This window comes from Protobothrops mucrosquamatus, unplaced genomic scaffold, assembly GCF_001527695.2.
Source record: "Protobothrops mucrosquamatus isolate PMUCROS unplaced genomic scaffold, P.Mucros_1.0 scaffold26, whole genome shotgun sequence".
NCBI lineage: Eukaryota > Metazoa > Chordata > Lepidosauria > Squamata > Viperidae > Protobothrops > Protobothrops mucrosquamatus.
The window spans coordinates 227279-250351 of record NW_015386411.1 but is presented as its reverse complement, the minus strand read 5'-3'; the positions used below and the strand labels follow the sequence as shown (position 1 = coordinate 250351).

The following is a 23073-nucleotide window of genomic DNA, read 5'->3' as shown; positions in this document are numbered from 1 at the left end:
TGCCCCACCTGAGGTACCTCATGATTCTTACCTTATTGTCCTGGTTCTCTGCTTTCTGATTGTCTTGTCTCTAGGGGCTGGCTGAAAGAACTGCCTGCCAAAAGATGTCAGCTCCCTTCTTTGTGTGGAAGGGAACATCTTCAGCAGGATGCAGGAACCAAGCTCAGATATTCATTTATCCACCCCACTGAAGGAGTTGAGCTCCTCTGATAAACTCAGCTATAGCTCATGAAAGCAAATACCTTCAAATAAATCTTGCTAAATCTTCACAATTTGGACTGGTGACTTGGTCATTAAGTAAAGCAATTACTAAGTGAAAATCATGTGACTATAACTGTACTTACTATTTTATATCAGCTTTCCTTTGACTTACAGTGTCAGGATACAATCCCAAACAGCAGGGAAATTTTCCAGAACTTGAGTCAAGTTATATACTTTCCTCATTCCTTTGCTCTTTGGAATGCTCAAACTGATGCTGGGATAATTAGAAAGAAGGGAATTAATGTTTGTTTTTACATTCACTGGAGAGAAAGGGATTACTAGAGAGTAAGCAGGCACACAATGGGGAATGCACAACCCTAACCCTAGTTCCTGCTCTTTGCCTAATGACGTGCTTAGGAGGCAAATAAAGCCTTTAGTGTAAAACTTAAATTTTAGGTAGCAGCTGCAGCTGGCTGAAGGGTTCTAATCAACTAAGGCAGTGGTGGCGAACCTATGGCACAGAGGCGGCACTCAGAGCCCTCTCTGTGGGCACTCGTGCTGTTGCCCAGTCCTAGGCCTTCAGCTGGGTTTTATAAAACCTTTTCGCTTTAGGCCTCTGCCGCCGTGTGCAAAAAAAAAAAGGTTCAATCAATCAGTCAATTTCAACTTCTCGTGGGGAAAAAAAAGATCTTGCAAAGTTGGAATTGATTAGTCCCACCCAGTCTGCCGTTACCATCACAGCCACACCCAGCCAATGGGCCACACCCAGCCAATGGGCCACACCCACCTGGCACCCGATGCATAAGTGGGTTTTGCGTTGCAGTTTGGGCACTCGGTCTCTAAAAGGTTCGCCATCACTGAACTAAGGTCACAAAGCTGAGCATGTTAAGTTGCAGTTAGCACTTTTAGAGATGCACTGCAGAGAAAAGCAACATAGGAACAGATAGCTTGTTTAAGAAATCTCTCCACTCTGTAAGGAGAGGGGTAACAATTGATGAGGCATAGAACAGTGCGTACTAAGTGTAATGGTGAAAGAGAGAAAGAGATGCTGTGAGTGATCTCAAAGTTACTTTTTCATCACTGTTGTAACTGAGTGAATGTTGTGTGAGGCAGTCACTAAGTGAGGATTACCTGTACATATTTCTGTACTAACGTTTGCTCCTTCATTTAGGGAGGTCAGCAAATGGAGAACAGTTTTGAAATATATATAGCAATTTTGTATTTTTGCCAAGAATTATTCATTAAAATGTATGTAAAGTCAGTGGGAGTCCAATTCAACTCAAAACTTTTTCTTTTTATCTAATGTTTATTTATGATTAAATCGACTTTTATCATACAACCTTATCACATAGTCACACAAATATAAGATGTGAAATATGAATCACTTGTCATATTGTGCAGTTCTTAAATAATATCTTTCCATTTGTATATCAAGAACACAATATGCTGTCCCTCGAGATACTGTTGTAGAAGATTTGCACTTAAAAAACAGATATCTACAAGAAAAACTACTAGTACTAGAGAAACAGCTTCCCCGAGACACCTGTTCAAGGCCATCAGTAAGTTAACCTTATAATCATGCTTTTTCAAGATAAAATTCTTTGCTATGATAGAGTATAAGTTCCCATGATTTTGACAATGTTTTATGATTGTGTATTTTAGTACAATATTTGTGTGTTGTAATTTTAAAGTTAGCACCAACAATTATAAGTGCATTTTATGATATTTGTTATTTAGAGAGCCAGTTTGGTGTAATGGATAAGGCATTAGGCTGGAAACCAGGAGTGTGAGTTCTAGCCCCACCTTAGGGACAAAGCATCTGGATGATCTTGGACTATTCACTTTACCTCAACCCTAGGAAAGAGGCGATGACCATCCACTTTTGAAAAACCTTGCCAAGAAAAGTGCAGGGAGTTGTCCTGCAGTTGTCCAGAATTGGATATGATTGAAGGGAAGGGAAAAATATATTATTTCATTTATGTTGTTTCTGTAAACTATTCAGCTTGCTGAAATGTGATAGTTTAGTCTTTTAAATAATAGAGTATAGATTTACTTTTTAGACATCTTGGGTTTTATATGCTGCCTTGGCAAGATCATGTTTTGAAATAAGTATGAAGGGATTATATACAAATTTTCTTTACAGTAGCAGTTGCTTCCTTGCTTCCTGTCAGAATTATGGGTAATATAGCACAATATAGTTATATAGTTGGGTTCCATTTGTTCTTTAGTACTATTGTTATTTGTAAAATATCTTAAAATGCCAACTATTAAGCTTTTAAACATTTATTATAACTTAACCTTCTTCTGAAGACATCAGGGATAGGATCAGATGATCAACATCAGAAAGAACAAGAGCTTCAAAAGGAGAATCTAATATTGTCATCTGAAAATATGGAGTTACGATTCCAGCTAGAACAAGCCAATAAGGACTTGCCAAGATTAAAGGTATATATTTTTATTTTATGAATTTGATGTTCTGCAGAAAATTAATGTTTCAGATTTTTAAAAAAAATGTATTTGTAACACTTGCTCACATGGATCAATTTCTCTATATATTACTATATCTTAGATTAAATTATTGGAAATAAATTATTTCACAAAGATCCTTTTATGAGATATGACTATCATTGTAGATCACACAACAATAGCCTTTGCTTTGAAGAAATTTATATGTGCATCTCATTAAAATTAATCTTGATCAGACATTTAATATCAAAATATTTGTACGATTTTTGTTTAGATTCTGGATTTACCTATTGAATTCTGCTGAGTATATGGTTCCTTTTCTCTTAGTTATGGCATTGGTTTTTATACTATTTTACCGTGATTACAATAAACTGGTTTTATCTCTGCTTCCTCCTTTTTCCAAAAGCTTTGAAATATTGAAATATCTAGTGATTAGCGAGAACACAATCTTTATGAATTATTACCCTGAATAACATAGCATTCACATTCTTCTTTCATAGTGTAAATTGTCTAATTCAAAAGTTAACAGATTCTTGTCACAGAGTGACATAGTTTTGCTTTGGTATCATGAGTGTAAATAATTACAGTAGTTAAATACATAGTGTAAATCATTAGAATTATTATTAATAATTAAGTATTTAGTATATAACAGGAAAGAAGTTCTTTGTGAACATATAATCCCTTGTTGCATGCATCCAGATACCTTTGTAATAGGATGGATATTGCAGAGAAAGCTAATTTCTTTATGCATATTTTGAATTTTCCATTTTACCATATATTTTTATTTTTAGAAGAAGTGTTCCACAGAATGAGATTATCACTTTATTTTTTCAATAGAATCAAGTAGCTGATTTAAAAGAAATGTGTGAGCTCCTGAAACGAGAAAAGGGAGAAGCTGAACGGAAATTAGGCAATGTCAGAGGGGTAAGATTATATGATAGAACTTGTAAAAGAGGTACAGGAATGAATCCTATAAATACTACGTACTTGTATTAACTGCATTAAAATATAGAAGACCTTTGGCTTTCAGCAATGAAGAGTTTCTTATCCCAAGGTAGAGAAATATGATTTGTTTGCCTTAATAGCAGAGCATGAGATTTACTAAAAACTGAGATAAAATTTAAATAGGAATAAAAATAATGTATCAAATACTATATATGAGAATTGTTTTTTTTTTACATGTTACAAAAATATAATTTTTTGATAATTCTGTCTTAGTACATAAGGACTGTATCATGTCAAAAAACTAGAAGATTCTACTCACACCAAATTCACCAGTATTCATTTAGGTCAGTGGTTCTCAACCTTTTTAATGCCACGACCCCCAACCGGTCGTAAGTCGAGGACTAAACCGGTCGTAAGTCGAGGACTACCCAACCGGTCATAAGTCGGCTTTCCCTGCCCGGGAGCGCCACACATGCGTGGTTCCGCCCCCTGTGCCGGCCGAGGCGTAGCTGGCAAGCAGCAGAGACGGAGCAGGCTGACCACCAGCTGGCCCAGCTCAAGGGAGGTAAGGCACCCGCCGGAAAAGGGGGAAAAAATGGCGGACAGCCTTGCTTGGTGACCCCCGTGAAATGGTCGATCGACCCCAAATGGGTTCGCGACCCATAGGTTGAGAACTGCTGATTTAGGTAAATGTAACACTCCAAAACCCAAAACTCCTTGGATACTATGTAGTAGATCACCATCTCATAGCAAGCAATAGCAATAGCACTTAAACTTATATATCACTTCACAGTGCTTTACAGCCCTCTCTAAGCAGTTTACAGAGTCAGCATATTGCCCCCAACAATCTGGGTCCTCATTTTACTGATCTTGGAAGGATGGAAGGCTGAGTCAACCTTGAGCCGGAGAGAATTGAACTGCTGGCAGTCAGCAATACTGCATTCTAACCACTGTGCCACCACGGCTCTTAGTAGCTAGTCCCATCCAGCCTGTAAGATTCAGCTAAGTTTTCATTATTACAGTATAGTTAAATGAGTCCACAAAGCCTACAAAATAAGTTATAGAACATGGAATCTGATTATAATAGAGCAATTATTTGTAGCCCTTAGCTTCTGTTTGTTCAAGCAGACAGCATTTAATCCACTTCTGTTTACAGAATAAGTATCTCTCATCACATGAGGGGATAAATCATCTTCCCATAGATGTCCAGGCTGCAATATATCCTAGCTGTAATTAAGAAAAATGGTTTTTCCCATAGTTGCATTTAACTGTAAATTTTAATATTATAAGAAGACAGTGTTCTTAACTATATTAGAAATCTGTGGGAATGAAGCAAAATCTGCACGTTCAATTTTTTCTGATGATTACTGGGGATATTAATATAATAGGTGTAAATGACTTCTCATAAGTTATGCCTTGTAGAGTTTCTTTGTCACAATATGAAGCCAAAATAGGTTTGCTTTCATCTGTGCGTTTCACTGCAAAAGAATTTGTTCACACTGCTCCTGCAAGTACTTCACATCCTGCAATGTTACAAAGAACAAAATAGAGAAAATAGCTGCTAAAGTAATTGGTTTGCAGTTTTTATTAAACCTCATATCTATATTATGTAACTATAAAGTGATAATACCATTTATTCTAAATAGTACTATATAATATTGAACTAAATATCTATATCAAGGAGATATCACAAATAAAAAATATATAGTTAGAAAATATTTTCTTGGAGCCTATGTAATAAAAATGGTATCTTTAGATTAATAAGATAATATGATATAATATAATATGATCTCTTATTTATTCATGTAGGCTGGAAGAAGTGGAAAAACAATTCCAGAATTAGAGAAAACAATTGGCTTGATGAAAAAAGTTGTAGAGAGAGTCCAAAGAGAAAATGAAGAGCTAAAAAGGGCGCCTGGAGTAGTCTCAAATGAAAAAGTTGTCAGACTTGAGCAAGAAAATGAGGACTTAAGGGTAACATATGCTATTTTAAAGACTTTTTTTATTTTAATATTTAATCTGAAAAATATACAGTGATTATGAAGGTTGTCTCCTTACTCTTGAGCTTACAAAGATCTCTCAAGACCTGGTTGAGGTCCTTGGGATCCCAGAACTCGTGAGATGGCTCTCTTATTAATATCCCTTCATTTATTATTTTTCCTCTTTTAGCTCTACTTTTAGAACTTAATTATAAATTATGAGTTTGGAGTACCCTAATCATTCTAGAAGTTGGATAATACAATGTACATGAAAAAACTTTTTTTTTAAAAAAAAGTATTTTAAGTGAATACAATATGGCTCTGTAGAAATTGATAAGAGCTTTACCATATACAAATAGATACTATGCATTTTTAGATTGTAATAATATGAATAATTTGTGATATAATATTCTTTTTTTCATTTATTTTTAAAATACTAAGTCTGAAATGGAAAAACTGAAACTTCACTTTGGAAGTGAACTAAGTGCACGTTATGAACTGAAGACTAAAGGCACAGAAAAAATCATTGCTGAAAATGACAGAATACGTAAGGAGCTGAAAAAGGTAACTATATAACATTGTATAGATATTGTATGAAACATTTTCAATATAGCTTGATTCTATCTGGGGTTGGGTAACAACATTGGCTTGCATTTTTGAGGAAGCAACTTTATTTTTTAAAAAATATTGCTATAGATTATTAATCTATACATTATTATTTATAACATTTGAAATTATTCCAAATATTATAAATAAGCATGTCTCAGTCTTTCCCATTTTGAAAACAGAACCCTTAATCTTGATATAGAAACAAATCATGGCTTCAGATCCTGATTAGTAAGGATTAGTAAATTAGAATAATTAAACTAAGCCACATTCTTTCGGATTTAATGGAAAATTAGTTTCAAGAAATAGGATTTGTTTTGGCATATGCATCAATGATAAGACAGGAACTTGAAGACATAGTGTTCATTCCAAGCTTAGTTTGGAAACATATTTCAATTTGTTTAATATATTTTTTATGTCAATAGGAAGTAGAAAATGCAGAAAAACTGCGAATGGCAAAGAATAACCTTGAAATAATAAATGGGAAACTGAATGTGGAATTGGAAGAGACAACAAAGAAATTAAACTTAGCAGAAAACAGAATCCCAAAACTTGAAGATGCTGACACCAACAACTGGAAATCTATTGTTATAACAAGGTACAGGTTGCTGTCTGTTAACAGCCATTCAATAACCTAAATTGTGACAGCATTAAATGAGTGGTACTTACAATCAGTCCTTGAAGTTTCAGCTTTTACAGCACTTCCGTGGTCATGTGGATGTGATCTGGGCATTTGACAACCAGCTCACACAATAGTTGCAGCATCCCACAGTCACATGTTCACCATTTCTGACATTCTTTGCTGGTTTCCTACAAGCAGAGTCGTGGGGAAGATGACATGGAAGATTGCAAATTCTGCTGCTATTTTTTCTCCTCAAGAAGCTGGCAGAAGTCACGATCCTCACTGAACGGCCCTTGATTTTCACTTAACAATGATAATGGGGATTGTCAGGATTGCTATTGCTGAATGACATGCTCATATGATACCTTGCTTTATGATCACATAATTTAGCAATAGAAATTCTGGTCATCATTATAAAGTAAGGGCTAACCATAGAACTAAATAATGGAAAATATATATATCCATTTCCCCCAAGATTTCAAAAACTGTTAATTTATTTTTCAAGTTTATTGGCACTTTTGAATAAGTTTCAAAATTTGGAAACTTATCGTTAATGAAAAACATATCAATTAATAGCAGATTTTTGCATCTTTGGACTACATACTTCTAATCTAGGGCATATGACAAGGTCCTTTTTGTTATTTTGTACATTTAAAAAGTTGATTTGGAAAGCTATACAAAATGTTCTTCAGAGTAATCATGTTGAGCTGTGAATCTGTGTTATTATAGATGTATGCATTTCTGTCCACACTGCATCTATTCAATATGAACAATTCAGTATGTATCGTGTCATGTATGATTTAATATAATTGATGAACCAATTGATATTGTATCATATACAATCTTATTTTCTTGAGTAGTATTTTCTTTTAATGAGTCAATAGGAATCAGTATTGTCCATTTTTATTTTTTTTTACTTTCAGGATGTTTGAAAATAAACTCAAAGAAATGGAATCTGAAGTTGCCAGAAAAAACCAAATCATTAGTGATCTTAAACAGAAATTACAAAAGCCAACAGAGAGTGGAGAAAAAAATGAAAACTATATTGAAGACTACCTTAAAGAACAAGTAAGATTTTATTTTTATTTATTTGGTGCCTTCAGGTTAGCTGGCAAGTTCCTGCTGTTTTCCTTGCACATTTTTTTCAGAAGTGGTTTGCCATTGTCTCCTTCCTAGGGCTGAACGTGACTGTGGTTGAGTTAGGACCAGAACTCACACCTTAACTGCTATGTGAACTAAAGTAAAGTTTAGTGTGGACATAATGTGAAAATGTGGTATTTATATTTTACTGATAGATTTTTAATGCAGTTTCTTCCTTTGCAAATCCATTTTTTCCCTTTCTGGTTGGTGTCTAGAGGGCAGGTTATTCTATTCCACTCCTGGTTCTCTGATTACTGGGGAAAAACTTCCTAGAATGGGCATCTCTGATCAGGATATTAAAGCTTTATAAATCTTTTTAGAATCCTATCCTTTAATTGTTCCTGATTGGCATGGATTATTTTATTGTATACTGCTTTTAATCTCTTAGTATTGTTTAATATGGAGTTGGGATCAGGCACACATGCAAAAGTCAGAGGACATCTGAAGGCTCATTCCTTCACAATTGCTCATTTGCTTCATTTTGCAAAACAATTATCACAGAGTTTTTTAATACAATTTTTATATCTTTGGTGATGAGATTAAAAGTAAGGATCTCTATCCCATAACATGACAAGCTCCTCTTCTGCAGTAAGCTTTTTTTTATCAATTTACAAATTAAAGGATGGCAAAAAAGAGAAATTACACATTTCTTCTGCAAAAGTTTATTTACCTCATTATTTTGCTTTTGTAAGCTGAAAGTGACACACCTGAAAATATCATTTTATTGACTTTGGTGTGTTAAATTGGCAGAGTATCAAAATCATCTTGTAAATTTCAGTCTATATGGACTTTTAAATGGGCTTTCCTCTACTTCAGTCCAGTACTTGAATCATTGCACTGAAGTCTATTCCATTGTTTAGCTTAGAATTTTCTCATACTGAGAAGTTCCTAATATTAAAATGAAATCTTTCTTTTCACGTGAAGGCTGAGGTCCTCAAAAGTGTTCCTGAGGATACCAAAACAGAGCAAGAATATGTCAGAGAAAATCAACTTCTCCGGTAAAGCACACAAAATGTTCCCTTTATAAAAACAGAACAAAACATTAGCAAAAGCTGCATAGACTTCTGCTCTTTATTTTTTTTCTTCTTATAGATTAACTAATGATCGTTTGGAAAAGGAAAAAGCAGAACTAATTTACTTGATGGGATCTTCTAGAAATCAAACAAAACTTAAAGGAGATGACCTTGCAGCTGGTAATATATAAAATACTTAGTTGTATATTCTAACTAAACAGACCTTTCAAAGAACCATTAGCAAAATTTCATTCATAGAGAAAGGTTGCCAGCATTCTCACCACAGTTCCCAACAAATTACTTCCGATAATCAAGAAACTTTGCTGCATGTGATAAGATCTGATAAATGTTTACATTTGGAGGTGGGAGACAAAATCCAGAGTTATTATAAGAGACTATAAGTAAAATGTCTTTCACAAGAATAAAATGGAATAAATAACATGAATGGAATTCTACTCTTTCGAACATAAAAAGTTAAATTCAGTGATTTTGCAAATCTATTCTACCAAATTGCTTTAAAACCTAATAATCTGTGTGGGTGTTTAGATCTAATGTACTCAAATCTTTTACTGCTGTATCAGGGTTGTGTGATTCTCCTAGAACAGTGATGGCGAACCTTTTAGAAACTGAGTGCCCAAACTGCAACCCAAAACCCACTTATGCATCGTCGAGTACCGGGTGGGTGTGGCCCATTGGGTGGGCGTGGCTGCAGTGGTAACGGCAGACAGGGTGGGATTAAAAAGTTCAATCAATTCCAACTTTGCAAGATCTTTTTTTTTTCTGTGAGAAGTTGAAATTGACTGATCGAACCTTTTTTTTTTTTTTTGCACATGGCGGCGGAGGCCTAAAGTGAAAAGGTTTTATAAAACCCAGCTGAAGGCCTAGGACTGGAGCGACGGCACGCGTGCCCACAGAGAGGGCTCTGAGTGCCGCCTCTGGCACCTGTGCCATAGGTTCGCCACCACTGTCCTAGAGCACGTGAAAGCCCCCTCACCTCTTACCTGTGCAAACATTAAGTAGAACCAATGTTAACTATGATTAAACATTATCTATATGGCCAATGTTGCCATGAGTTGTTAATTACAATTAACATAGTCATGGGGAATTCATGTAAGGTTTCAGAAGGCCCCTCCTTAGTTATGCCAGTAGCTCTTTTGCATAACTATTTCCAATCAATTATCAATTACATTAGAATATTATACAGCTGTTCTCAAACATACTTCTTAGATATATGAAAATCTATGTGTATTCATTTGTATTTATATCTATAAACTTCTATTTGAATACTTAGAGAAGACTGGAAACTACAAACTAGTGGCAGAAGTAACAGACCTCAAGACACAGCTTAAATCTTCAGATGTGGAACAGCAGCGACTTCATGTTAGTACTGTAATTTTTCAATTCATTGGTTATTTGCAAAATATCCATATTGATAGGCTTAGAAAATATTGGTGCATTGAAATTGATCATTATATAGCATTACATTGCTAAATATTACAACAGTCACTTTTCAAGTTAAGCAAATAAACTTTTCAAGACAAATTTCTTATATTGGATTGTAACTGCAAAAAGTAGAGGCAAAATGAAGTTGATGTTGTGAGGAATGTATTAAATACAAACTATTTAATTCTTGGTTAAATCGATCTTTTGTACTAGAAACCATTTTTTATAATGTCAGATTGGAACTAAAATGCAAAGATGTATGTTTTTATTCATAGGGCATGAAGAAACCAAGAACACATTTTGAATATAGAAAAAATGTAAAGACGTTATATCTGTTGAAATTAATGGATTGTGCTGAGCATATTTATGTTTGTATGTGTGTGTGTTAGGATTAATATATAGTTTTTTTTCTCATTAGGAAGAAATCAAAAAACTTAAAAATGAATTAGACCACTTTGATCCAGCCTTTTTTGAGGAAATCGAAGATTTAAAATATAACTATAATGAAGAAGTTAAAAAGAATATTATTTTAGAAGAGAAATTGAAAACAGTTTCTGAAAAATTTGGAGTTCAAGTAGACATTCCAGGTAGAATTTCTATTGACTAAATAATACTTGAAGAAATATTTCCAAGAAACTTGCCAATACTGAATGAAACATTTGACACAGAAAATGAAGAAAAACATCTTTATGAGTCAGGTATTTTTCCCCCCACTTATTTTAAAGTCAATAAAATGCGGGTTATTTCTGCTGTGTGTAACTCTTATACAATTTCTTTCAAGTGCCTACCTGATTAATCTGGTTTAATGCTTTCACAGGCTCAAAGACAAAAGATTAAAGGGATTATAATAATGTAAAATTGCTAGTTTTTTTAAATTGTGCTAATTTATTAGAATTATTATTTTTCTATGTTTGAATGTATGAATTGTGAATAAAACAATATAATACATTCCTAATTTAAAATGTTTAAGATACGTTATGTTGAATAAAAGTGTTACAAACTTCAAGATCATTTTTCATTAGTTAAGATGTTCTTGAATATGATAAAATGCTGCTTTGTTTTGACAGGACTAGAGTTGTGTCTCCTTATATCTGCTTCAGAAAATTAAATGTTCTACATCAGATTTTAGGAGCCCCAAAGGGGCCATAGAAGAATAAGTCACTGTATAAGCAGATATCTGTTCATGATCCTAATGTAAATAAAGTTCTACTTCAAATGTTATAAAGTTATTTAAGATAATTAAAATCCCTTTATAAATGAAGGATCTTAGCTAAACATTTTAAAAGAGATGCCAGAATGGGGAGTTGCTTCCTTAACTGTTCATAATTAGTGCAAGTGTTCCTTTCTATAAAAATGCATAGAAGCAAAGAATCAGACTGATTCTATGTATTTTAAGTAAAATGGTTTACTTACACTATTCATGACTGATTAATATTGAAATATTATATTCTCCAATACTGGTAGCAGCACATAAACTACAAGATCTTGCTATGAAGTTATATAGTTTCTATAATAATTTCTAAGTTTCCATCTTTTTTATGCCTTCACTACATAGAATCTACTAAGGTTAAATATTACCGTGCCAGCAAAAATGGACATACTATTAGTTTTTTTTAAAAAATGAAGTATTTGTACATTTAAAACTAAAAGAACCTGTGAGACTAATACTTAACTTTCACTGCTTGAATAAAAACATGTTGTGTATTTCACATTTAGGGACTGAAACAATAAAAGTGCTGATAAGTTAAGGTTTTCTTTATAGCTTCTACTAGTTTGTTCAGTTATGTACTGTATGTATATACTGTATGTACATACGTGTGTGTGTGTGTATAATTATAATTTTACAGTCAAGCATGTATAGATATAATATAATTTATATTACACTTCAACAAACATTTTACATATCTTTAGCTTATTATAAATGAAGAAGCAAACATACAGATGGTTCAATGTTTTTTCTGAAGAGACCTGGTCATAAGTCACTTATTATATCTCTAAGACTATTAAATCTGTGTCCATCCAACTTTGAAAAATAATGAAAAAGAGTCTTTGGTTCAAAGTTGTACTTGGCTCTACAGAAAGTGACAGTAACTGGTTTTGACGTCAAAGAAGGATCTGCAATTGGCCAGGATAAGCCAAGATGATGTCTGTGTAGCTATTTAAAAAAGAAAGAAAAGCAGTTAAAATATTGATGTTAACGTATAATCTGTATAGCCTTGTTTAATGACAATACTTGCAGAAAAGTTTGCGTAGAAACAAGCAAAGAAATAAGACTATGAAAAGTATTTGAAAGAGGTAACTTCAAAAAGCCTGTTACCACAAGGATTAAAGCAGCTATGTTCTTTGAAAGATAGATATATACTCTATGTTTTGAAGGCTTTTCTCAGCGCTTTCCTTAACTCTTTGTACATGTGCGCAGTGTTGGCATATATGTATATTTGGAGGTAAGAGTAACATTTTAATAAGCTCCAGGACACTAGGCTTTCTGAACATTAAAGAAAAAAAAATCACAATTCCTTAATGAAACTTGCAGGATTACCTTGATTAAATTTCCATCAGGACAATGCCACACAATTCCTTCTATCTTCCCCTCTTTGCATCCATCAAGCCAAGTTAATATATCATTGCGATTTATTGATGGTGCATTTTTAATCTTAAATGTTCCATGTAGTACAAGAAGGTGTACAGGATGTTTCTTGTTTCCTAAACCTATTAAAATATTCAGAAAATTATAACCAGTGTATTTTATTTTATACAAGAACTCCTCACATTCATCTGAATTGTTCCTTCTTCAAAATCCTATTATAACACTTGCTTCCATAATATATTTACTTCTACCACTATATGTATCTAGGTTTTTTATTTATCTTGTCTAAGAGGTCACTTGGATTGAATTGTCTAATATTTTATTACAATTCTTTATTTCATCAAAGTCATAGAGCAACATATGTTATTTCTACAATTAAATACTTTCAGAAAATAACCTAAATACTCGAATTGGGAAAATAATTTGGAAAAGTTGCTTCATAATTCATTGGTGCATGTACATAGCACCTGTCTGCAATTCTTTAAAATTGTTATATATGGCTGGCCTTTAAAAGGTCCGTGCTACTTTAAACAGTTCCAGACAAATACCATGTTCACACTTTGAAGCACTGGATTACCTTTCTAATTAACTCTATTACACACTTACTGTGTTTTGCTTTTCTACATTATTACATTTGTAATTTCAGTGTAATGGTTTTGCTATATTGTCAGACTTTTTTAAAAAATGAGTTGAAGTGCTTACCATATGGATTTGCATTAATATTTGTTCCAATAAGTTCCAGCGTCTGCTCTGTAATCTCAATTAAAGGTACTGGACAGATTTCTAGAAGATCAGGTTCTTCAGCATGATGCTTCAGAATGAGAGCGAGTTCATACTCGTAATCAACAGCAGAAGAATGCCAACAATATAGTTTGCTGTTTTTTTCTACTGGCACCCAACCTGATTATTATGAAACACTATGTCAATATTGACTTGAGATTGATTGACCTGACATATAAATAAAAATATTAGTGAGATAAATATACATTTTATTGTATGCAAAAAAATGATTGAAAAATTACCACTAATCAACAGAGGAATTCTGTTTATTTCAATTCAAAAAGGAAAAACTCCATAGCTTACTCTTGTGTTTGAAATACAAAAAATCATGAAACATGTTTTTTTCACTTGGAGCACAGGGGTATTCATGATTAAGTACTCCTATTTACTCAGAAGTCAACGAAATACATGATTTACAAAAACTGTAACATTTAGAAACCACTATCATCAATAATTTAAGAACAAAAAGCAAACAGCCCACTATAATGCACTTTTTAGGAACAACCCTCTCACTTTCAGAGTGACGCTGGCCAGTGTATAGTTAAAAATTTTGAATTATGAATATATGAACATGTATGTAAAAAAACAGAAGGATTCTCGTGATAAAGATTAATATTCTACTCTCAATTTGGCTAGAAAATATTAACGCATGATTTGTTAACCTTCTACAATTTTTTTCAAATGGTATCACAACAATATGAAACTTGTAAGAACTAGTGCAACTCTTGAAACTTGAATGCTTTACAGATGTGTGAATTTCACCTCAGAATGCCCAACCAGCGCAGTCAGTGCTGGGAATTCTGGGACATGAAATCCATATATCTGAAGAGTGCCTGGGCGGGGGAAAGTTAATCTTATGGTTATGGCAAATAAATGTAAGATTGCCACTATCGATTTTTTTTGTAATTAGTATAATTGTTGACAGCATAAATAATTTGAAAAGAATGGAATAAATCATAATCTATTTTTTATATAATGTAGACTTCAGTCCGTTAACAATTTTCACTCTGAAGTTGTGGTGAACAATTCTCAGGAAGGGAATATATATTTTCCAGGTAGCTGCTTACATATTGATGTTTCTTTTGCTTGTATTATTGCCAAATGGGAAGTTGTTAAATGAGAACCCTCAGGATAGGATGTTTTGCTCAATTCACCTGAATTCACCTAGTTTCCCTTCCCCCCACATAATTTATCTTTAAAATGGAAGGGAAGTCTTAACATCACTGATAAAATGATAAAGGAAACAAAATTACCTAATATTTTGTTTTTTGAGGGGGAAAAATAAACTTGGAAGTTCATGAAAGAAAAGTTCAAAATGAAAGATAGGAATATTTTTCATGATATATTTTGAAGATGAGGAAGAAATAGGATTTTCCGAAAAGAGATAAAAAGAAGAGCACGCAGTTCCTTTTCTTCTGATCAAGTAGGCAGAATTAACTTTGTACTTTCCAATTACAATCCACATTTGGATGTCCTTTACTAGATACTATACCATTATTACTGACTTCATTTAAATAATTTCTAGACTATTTTAAAAACAAATCTATAGGAATGATTTATAACTACACTATAAATAAAATCTTTCCTAAAGATGAAAGATTAAATAGATGACTTTAGAAGTTTAGAATAGAATTCTCATATTAAGTAATATTTTTATACCTGGAATGTGTCCATTTTCATCAGGAAAAGGCTTTCCATTGTAGTACTCTATGTCCTTGGCTGGAATCCAGCATTCAGGGACAGACCTGAAATCTTCTTCAATATTCCATGTAAATCCTATAGGCAAGAATATGAACACCACCTTTGTAAAAGTTACCATCTATCTTCTGCCTTTGAACAGGTTTACAATTTAGGGTAAATAATAAGCAACAATTTGGCAATGGCAATTCTGGTTTTTTTGTGTCGATTTTTGATTGCTATTACGTTGCAAATATGACAACTGCTAATCTGCATCTACTTTTGCTGTCCCATTTAAAGATTTTGAAGTGTATTTTCATTAATGTTATTGACAAAATGACAATCAAAGGATCTTCAAACTACTTTATTTAATATATGGCATATCATACATTCAAACTACTAATTCATTTTAGTAGGGCAGTCGTACATCAGAATTTGATCAAAACATTTTAACATACTGCTAATCAAGAATTGATATTCTCTAGGTAATTCTTTAAGGACAGAGGGAAACCTAACATGAAATGCCTTCATTATCATTTTTTTCTGTTACAATATATATTTATCAGAAAAATCACCTACCTTTTGAGTGTTCTGCTGAGTACATAAACTGTTTAAACTTCTTCTCGGCTTGCTTGTTCGGTTTTCTATCAAGTCGGGCCCAAAGATAGGGATGACCTACAATGAGATTGAAAGTTTGATGCTTTTTTCAATTATTTCATAAACCAGGTAATCTGAGGTCTTGTTGAAGCCACATATATCTCCAGAAATAAGCAAACATGTGGTATGACCGTATAAAAAATAATTCATACTTAGATTCTATAAGTGGTTGCATCATTTTGAACTAAAATAACAGCAATCAAGCATAACCCAGATTTTTCACTCTACATTTTTGCTTTCCTGAGTCTTCTAAGTGTGCTTCAATTCTGACTATCAAAGTATTATCTACATATTTCCAATTGTTAGTGTTTTGACTTCTAGCTATCATACCTTTCAATCTTCTCATCCCTATATTTAGTGACAAGATAAACAGAAATGGAAATTAGAATCATCCTTGTCACATACCCTTTCTTTTTCTCAACCACTGTTGTTCCAAATTCAGTAACTTATAGTAGCTCTTGCGTTCATTGTAAGTGTTCTAAGAATGATCACATGTACTGTTAGTTTTAATATATTTCATATTCAATCATGATTCACAAAATCAAAGATCTTACTCTATCCAGTGAGACAAAGGTAAACCTATTTCATGTACTTCTCTTGCTTGTAATTATCTTAAGCTAGCTATAGTCTATGCATGACTATTTTTCTTAGTAACATCTTCACAAAAGGTTTGCTTACATCAGAAATAAGTGCAATGGACAAGCATCTGTAAATTTTCTTCTATCTATATTCCTTCCTTCCTCCCTGTTTTTTTTATCTTTTTTGTTCACTGAACATCTTTACCATAATTAATGGGTTTTTTACGTTTTGATCTTGTTATATATCTTATATAATTATCTTCAGATCTATCATTGAAGTTTGACACTTTCACAGATATTTTTCTTAAAATCATTAGAGCTACTGAATCCTTCCATTACATCAAGGTAACAATTTACCCAAAAAAGACAATATATTTTATTAGATAATCCTGCTGAAATGAAATGTTTGTTTGTAAACCTTGCTTATTAAACTCAATGAAATTCATCATAATAATCATATGATTATTTTAGACTTAAATATGCTTAGCTGGATTATGATCTTTGTTATTAAACGCAATAATGGTTAATTAAGGACAAATATTTTTATATTAAGGTGGCATGCTACAGACATATTATAGAATATTAAGTAATATCGGTTCCACAATATTAGTTTCTGTCCTTAAAATCCTTATAATAGATCAGAATATTATAAAGTATTACTGAATGAAATTTTATACAGAAGTGAACATGCATATTAAAAAATCGTTATTTAACAGCAAGATGTGTAACAATAAAAGAAGATAATTATGTAAGACTGCTAAAACAAAATTGGATTTGGAAAAGTGGAAGAACTTCCAACTTTCAATATTGGGGAGAATAGCAACAGTGAAAATAAATATCTTACCAAATACTCTTTTTATTTCAAACGATCCCTGTAAGGCTGGGAAAAGCCTTTTTTGATGAACTGAATACAATATTGAAATTTATCTAGCAAGGAAAAAAAGCTAGAATCAAAGTGAAAATGCTACAAGAAACAAAAGACAGTTGAGGATTTGGACTGCCGGACTGGAGGTTATATTACCAAGCAACCATTCTAACATGGTTTAAAGAATGGATAATGCTTAGAGATAAAAGACTATTGTACCTAGAGGGGCGTGACCTGCAAATCGGTTGGCATGCCTTTCTGTGGTATGGAAAGAATAAAATACATAGATACTTTCAAAACTATTTTATAAGGAATGCACTTCTTTCAGAATGGGAAAGAATAAAAGAAAAAAAAATACATTAAGATACCCGAATGGCTTTCAACAATGGAAGCTTTTGCTTACCCAAATGTAATTAACTACAATAAAGTTGTGACTTATAAAGATATTTTGGACAATGAAGGAAAATTGAAAGACAGACAAGAGTTACAAGAACAAGGTATTGATTTAGCATGGTGGCCATATCTGCAAATTCAAACGAGATATAAAAAAGATGTTAAAACAATGAGATTTTATAAAGAACAGACAGATTTTGATCAGACTGTTAAAAACATATGAAAATTTGATTAAGAAACTCTATAGATTTCTGTTAAACTTAAAGATAGAGGAAGAACAAGTAAAAGAAACTGATAAAATGGGCAAAGAATTTTGGATATAATATAGAATTAGAAGATTGGCAAAAGTTATGGGAAAGAAATATTAAATTAACTAAAGCAGTGCCATATAAAGAAAACTTATATAAAATGTTTTACAATACTTCAAGCAAAAATGTTTAAAAATACTTCAAACAACTGTTGGAAATGTAAACAGAGACCAGATACTTATTATCATATCTGGTGGACATGCCCCAAAGCGAAAAGATTTTGGGTTAAAATACATTTATGGTTGGAGAAAATGACTAAAAAACAAATAAACTTTAAACCAGAATTATTTTTGTTAGGAATAATAGGAGCTAATTATGAGAAAGATTGTAGATATCTAATACTACACATATTAACGGCAGCAAGAATGGTATTTGCCCAACATTGGAAAAACTAAAACTTACCAACTTACCAAATTCTAGATTGTGCAGAAATGGATAGATTGACTTTAAAGATAAAAGAGAAAGACTCAGTGTACTTTAGAACATGGGAAATTTTTTATCAATGGCTAGAAAAACGAGTCAGAGAGAAAGGAATGTGATATATAATTTTGAATCTATATTAGTAAGGCTATTGAGTGATGAATTAACATATTGTTTATGGTAATTAACTATATCTATTATTGTTAGTTAAATATATGTACCCAGACATTATGCTATTTGCTAAATATTGAAAATGTTATTTGGAGAAACCCCAACCCTAACCCAAATCCCGACCCCACCTTATCGCTAACCTTATAAAAACTAATAAAATCTATACAAAAAAAATCAATGTCTAAAAAGATGGATAGCTTGGATATTTCTGTCCTTGTTTACGATTACTTCACTTTTCATATTCTCACCTAAGCAATTCTCCAATTCTTCAAAAATACTATCTAATCCTGGTGTTTAACAACAATTTACATTTAGTCTAAAAAAAAGAAGACCCTGCACTTGTAGAGAAATGCTAGGAAGAAAAAAATGGTTGTAAGATGTGTTGTTTGAGTATAATGGTTTTCAAGTAAACAGACTGCAAGATAAAGCTCTCAGATATGGCTATATTTGGAATTTCTTGGGACAAGGTACCCATCTAACATTAACATTCAGGGCCTTCATAGCCAAACTTCTATGGCTTAGACAGCATATACTGCCACATGACTCTATGTTGACAGCTACATTATGCTATTCAAATTGAAGTGTTACTAGGAAACTAAGAGCCATGCTGAGCAGCAGGACCCTCTTGTCTGGCATTTTTCACTACATGGAAGAGAAACATCCTAACATTTTGAATTATTTAGTTACAAAAATGTGCATGCTACTTGTTCATATACATAATACCTAGTCCAATAACATTTTTAATTTAATTCTTCTATATTACCTTTGTATGTAGTTATATAACAGCAAGTTCCATCCACCTTTTCTGTTGGGATTGCATTGTATATATCTGCAGCTAAAGCCTTCTTACTAATTGAGTTGGTGGCCAACACTTTAAAAGACTGAAAAGAAAATGGTCATTGTAAACTTTTAGGCAAATGTAGTCTTCTTTAAAACTTTAAAAATTTCTATCAGAGGGTTTTGTTGTTTTTTAAAGGATGACCCCAGTAAATTCAAACTGAGTCTGTTTGAAATTAGAAGCATAACTAGCAGAAAATTAAAAAAAAAACGGGTGGAGGTGGAATGTTTGTTGTAATAATATGTTGGGATAAAGTTAAATCTTCTGAAAAATCTATTTATTCAAATAGCTTTTATGAAATAAATGTATTAAATCAACTGATGACAGCTGCAAGTCTTGTATCAGCAGAAATCATTGGTGGAGCAATATTCTACCAGCTAAAGAGTAAGCCAGGATGCATTATTCTCCCTGAAAAATCTAGTCCCACAAAGAGGTAGAATCTGAGGAAGTAAGTTCCAATTTATCAACTTCCTTTTGAAGTGTGAAGGCTATTTCACGCCTTTCGCTATTTTTAAAGTATTTGCACCTTTAAAAAAAGCCCATAACTAACTAAATAATTCACATGGATGCCGCCCTGTGTATTGATAACCAAACTTGGCAGAGATTTTGGAAGAGGTGAAGCGACTCCACCTCTTAATGCAAAGTCGAATTCCTTGCCGGATATCCGCGGTAGTTTCACGTGGCCGTGCTACAAAACTGGGCGAGAGAAACCGGCGCGAATAATTCTCGGTGCAGATGCAGCAGGTTGTTTTTCGCGCAGTCAAGCTCGTGTCTGGTTCTACTAAGACCCGCGATGGCCCAGAAAAATCAATATCCGATTCTTCGCTTGAGACTTCCCAGTTTTTTTTTCTGACAGGCCCGTGGCTCTCCTTCACCCCAGCGGGTAACTCCGACCCCAGTACCTGGCGCTCCCGCTTGGCCGAGGGCTCCTCCTTCACTTGAGTCACGAAGAGGCAGGGCACCTTCTGCTGCACCGAGCCCAGGCGGCTCATGGCCCCAAGAACGCGTCCCTTCGCCCCCTGCGAGCGGGAAGCCTCCAATTCTCAACTGCTGCAAGCCGCTTCCTAGCCAACCTGGAGGCCGCCTCCTTGAGCGGCGACAGACGAGGCAGGGGTAAGTCTCACTGAAAAGATTTCTGGGAAATGTAGTCCAAGGCCGGAGAGAGACACCCTTCCGAGTGATTTACTCGCTGAATTAGAGAAGGTGAATTCTTTTGATCGCAGTTTTCATCCATTGTTCCTCAATCAACCTTTACTAACCAAGTTACCATCCTGATGTATTAAACTACAACTCCCAGCCAGCACGACTAGGATGTTAATCTGAAAGGGAAAAGATAACGTAATACACGCGCCCCAAATAACCACTTCTTTGTTACAACTTTAAATATTTTAGAATTTTAAGAACTGACCTCGATCTTAATGGTTTAACCTTTAAAACATTTCATAGATTTTTTAAAAAATGGTTCCTATGAAGAATTCACGCAGATGCATTTGTGCAATCGGAGATTATTATTTAATAAGAGAAAAAAATTAAAAACCATGTACCTTGCAATAAAATCAAGAATGTTTATTGTTTTATATCCTAAAAATACGTTAGCCTTTAATACCTTGGTTTTCATATCAAAATATTCTGCCATTCAGAATCATTTTCCAATTACTTTAAATAGTTGGGAATCAGTTACTATCGTTTACCAATAAAGAATATACATTATTTTTAGAATTCACCTGCTTGCATTTTACATTGTATTGTTCTTTGATACAATGAAATTTAGGGTGGCAACTTGTATAGGACTAAATAAAAAATCCAAATCCAATGCTAGATGGCAGTATAAAGATACAAAGCAAAAATTTTTCTGCCTTCCAGTGGTCCTTCTGATGTTTTCAGCCCAAAGGTGGCATGTCTACAGTAGTTGAATTATAGTTCAGGAACAGCAATGTGAATGTTTGCACTCATTCCTTTTCAGAAATGTCCAATACTGATTTTGCAATAGTACCTAATGTCTGTGTTTATCACTTTATGCAAATGATTGAGTCACTTACAAGGGTTAAAACAGAAAAATTCATAGGCACCCGAAGATAAATAGCCCCAGGCACAGAAAAATGGCACATTGAATTTATCTATTTACCTGATCCAAATGCCTGGGGGGGAAAGCCAGGTCTTCAGTGCCTTACAAAAGTTTAATTGTAACTGAGTTGGTGTCATCCAAATCTTCAGGGTGACACTGTTCCACAGAATTAGGCTTTTATCTGAAGAGACATTCAGAAATGCTGCATTCATTATACAGAGGCCTTCTTTGAAAAATTATGCATGGCTTCTATAAGATATAAAAGCAGTCTTAAGTGTGAAGCCATTGATTTATGAACATTCCTTGTAAAGTTTCTGTCTGTGCATTAATACAGCACAGCATCCAAACTGCTTTGAAATAATAAAAATAATTATAATTAATTATTTCTTATTTACAATATTTTACAAGTTTAATTATTACCATTTCTAAACATTTATCTCTGGAGTAGCTCCTGTATACTTAGCTACATTTAGATCAGCAATTGTTTATTTTTATTTATTTATTTATATCTTCAGTTATTTTTGTAAATAACTCAAGGCACAAACATACCTAATCCTTCTTCGTCTTCCTATTTTCCCTACAATCCTCTGAAGTGTATTGGGCTCAGAAAGTGTCTGGCCCAAAGTTATCCATCCAGCTTTCATGCTTAAGGAAAACCTACTGCTCACAGACTCCTGGTTTCTGGCCTGGTGGACAAATTGGCTCTCACATTCATGATTATTTTCAGGTTCCTTGAAAAATAATATTTTAATATGCTCTTCAAATGCTTTCCCTTCTTTGAAAATAAAATAGCCAGTTCTTAAACTCTAAATATAAAATTTTTAAACAAATGTGAATTTACAAATTAATAACATAAATATTGTGATGGGACCTGGACCTACTCAGCAAAAATAGTGTACTGCTCTGTTATTCTATTCATCTCTCATATATTGTAACGAATCTTTTCCTTATGTTATCTAAAACTTTATGATTAATTCTTGATTGTTACCCACTAAGAACTGATTATAAATAGGTTATAAATGAATGCATGAATATTTAAGTAAATAGATTCTTTGTTATAGAAATACATAGAACTAATGCAAGCTGCAAATATTAATTTATTTTATTATGTAGCGAAACCAATTGGCTTACTTTCACATGGCATCTTTATGGTTTCCTTTATGAACATCTAGTACAATGGTGGCGAACTTATGGCATGAGTGCCAGAGGCGGCACTCGGTGCCCTCTCTGTGAGCACGCGTGCCGTTGCCCCAGCCCCACCTCCCCCCATGGCCCCCTCACCAGCAGCCCCCCGGAGAGTTGTCTCCAGGCGCGGCCTG

The 23073-nt window shown here is 33.5% G+C and overlaps 3 protein-coding genes across 3 annotated transcripts in view; 2 read left to right on the top strand and 1 right to left on the bottom strand.

Moving 5' to 3' along the window:
* The window catches only part of CEP290 (centrosomal protein 290), a gene marked incomplete in the record, with an annotated part of 54865 nt that extends 43700 nt beyond the window's left edge, over positions 1–11165 (top strand). The window contains 11 exon segments of the mRNA XM_015810965.1: positions 1637–1760; positions 2512–2646; positions 3505–3591; positions 5422–5586; positions 6033–6155; positions 6623–6795; positions 7743–7887; positions 8884–8957; positions 9052–9152; positions 10264–10352; positions 10834–11165. Coding sequence (XP_015666451.1) covers positions 1637–1760; positions 2512–2646; positions 3505–3591; positions 5422–5586; positions 6033–6155; positions 6623–6795; positions 7743–7887; positions 8884–8957; positions 9052–9152; positions 10264–10352; positions 10834–11022 — 1405 coding nt within the window.
* A 194-nt stretch (positions 11166–11359) lies between these two features.
* On the bottom strand, positions 11360–20772 carry CUNH12orf29 (chromosome unknown C12orf29 homolog). Its single transcript, XM_015810966.1, has 7 exons — positions 20592–20772; positions 19615–19732; positions 16039–16134; positions 15442–15558; positions 13705–13902; positions 12955–13124; positions 11360–12570 (listed from the first exon to the last, which is right to left on the bottom strand). Exons 1-7 carry the CDS (start codon positions 20679–20681, stop codon positions 12388–12390), a joined length of 972 nt encoding a protein of 323 aa, XP_015666452.1. The 5' UTR covers positions 20682–20772; the 3' UTR covers positions 11360–12387.
* A 9-nt stretch (positions 20773–20781) lies between these two features.
* CUNH12orf50 (chromosome unknown C12orf50 homolog) overlaps positions 20782–23073 on the top strand; it is a 26181-nt gene continuing 23889 nt past the window's right edge. The window contains exon 1 of the mRNA XM_029283143.1: positions 20782–20802. The gene's annotated coding sequence lies outside the window, so the exon portion shown is untranslated. The remainder of the gene's footprint in view (positions 20803–23073) is intronic.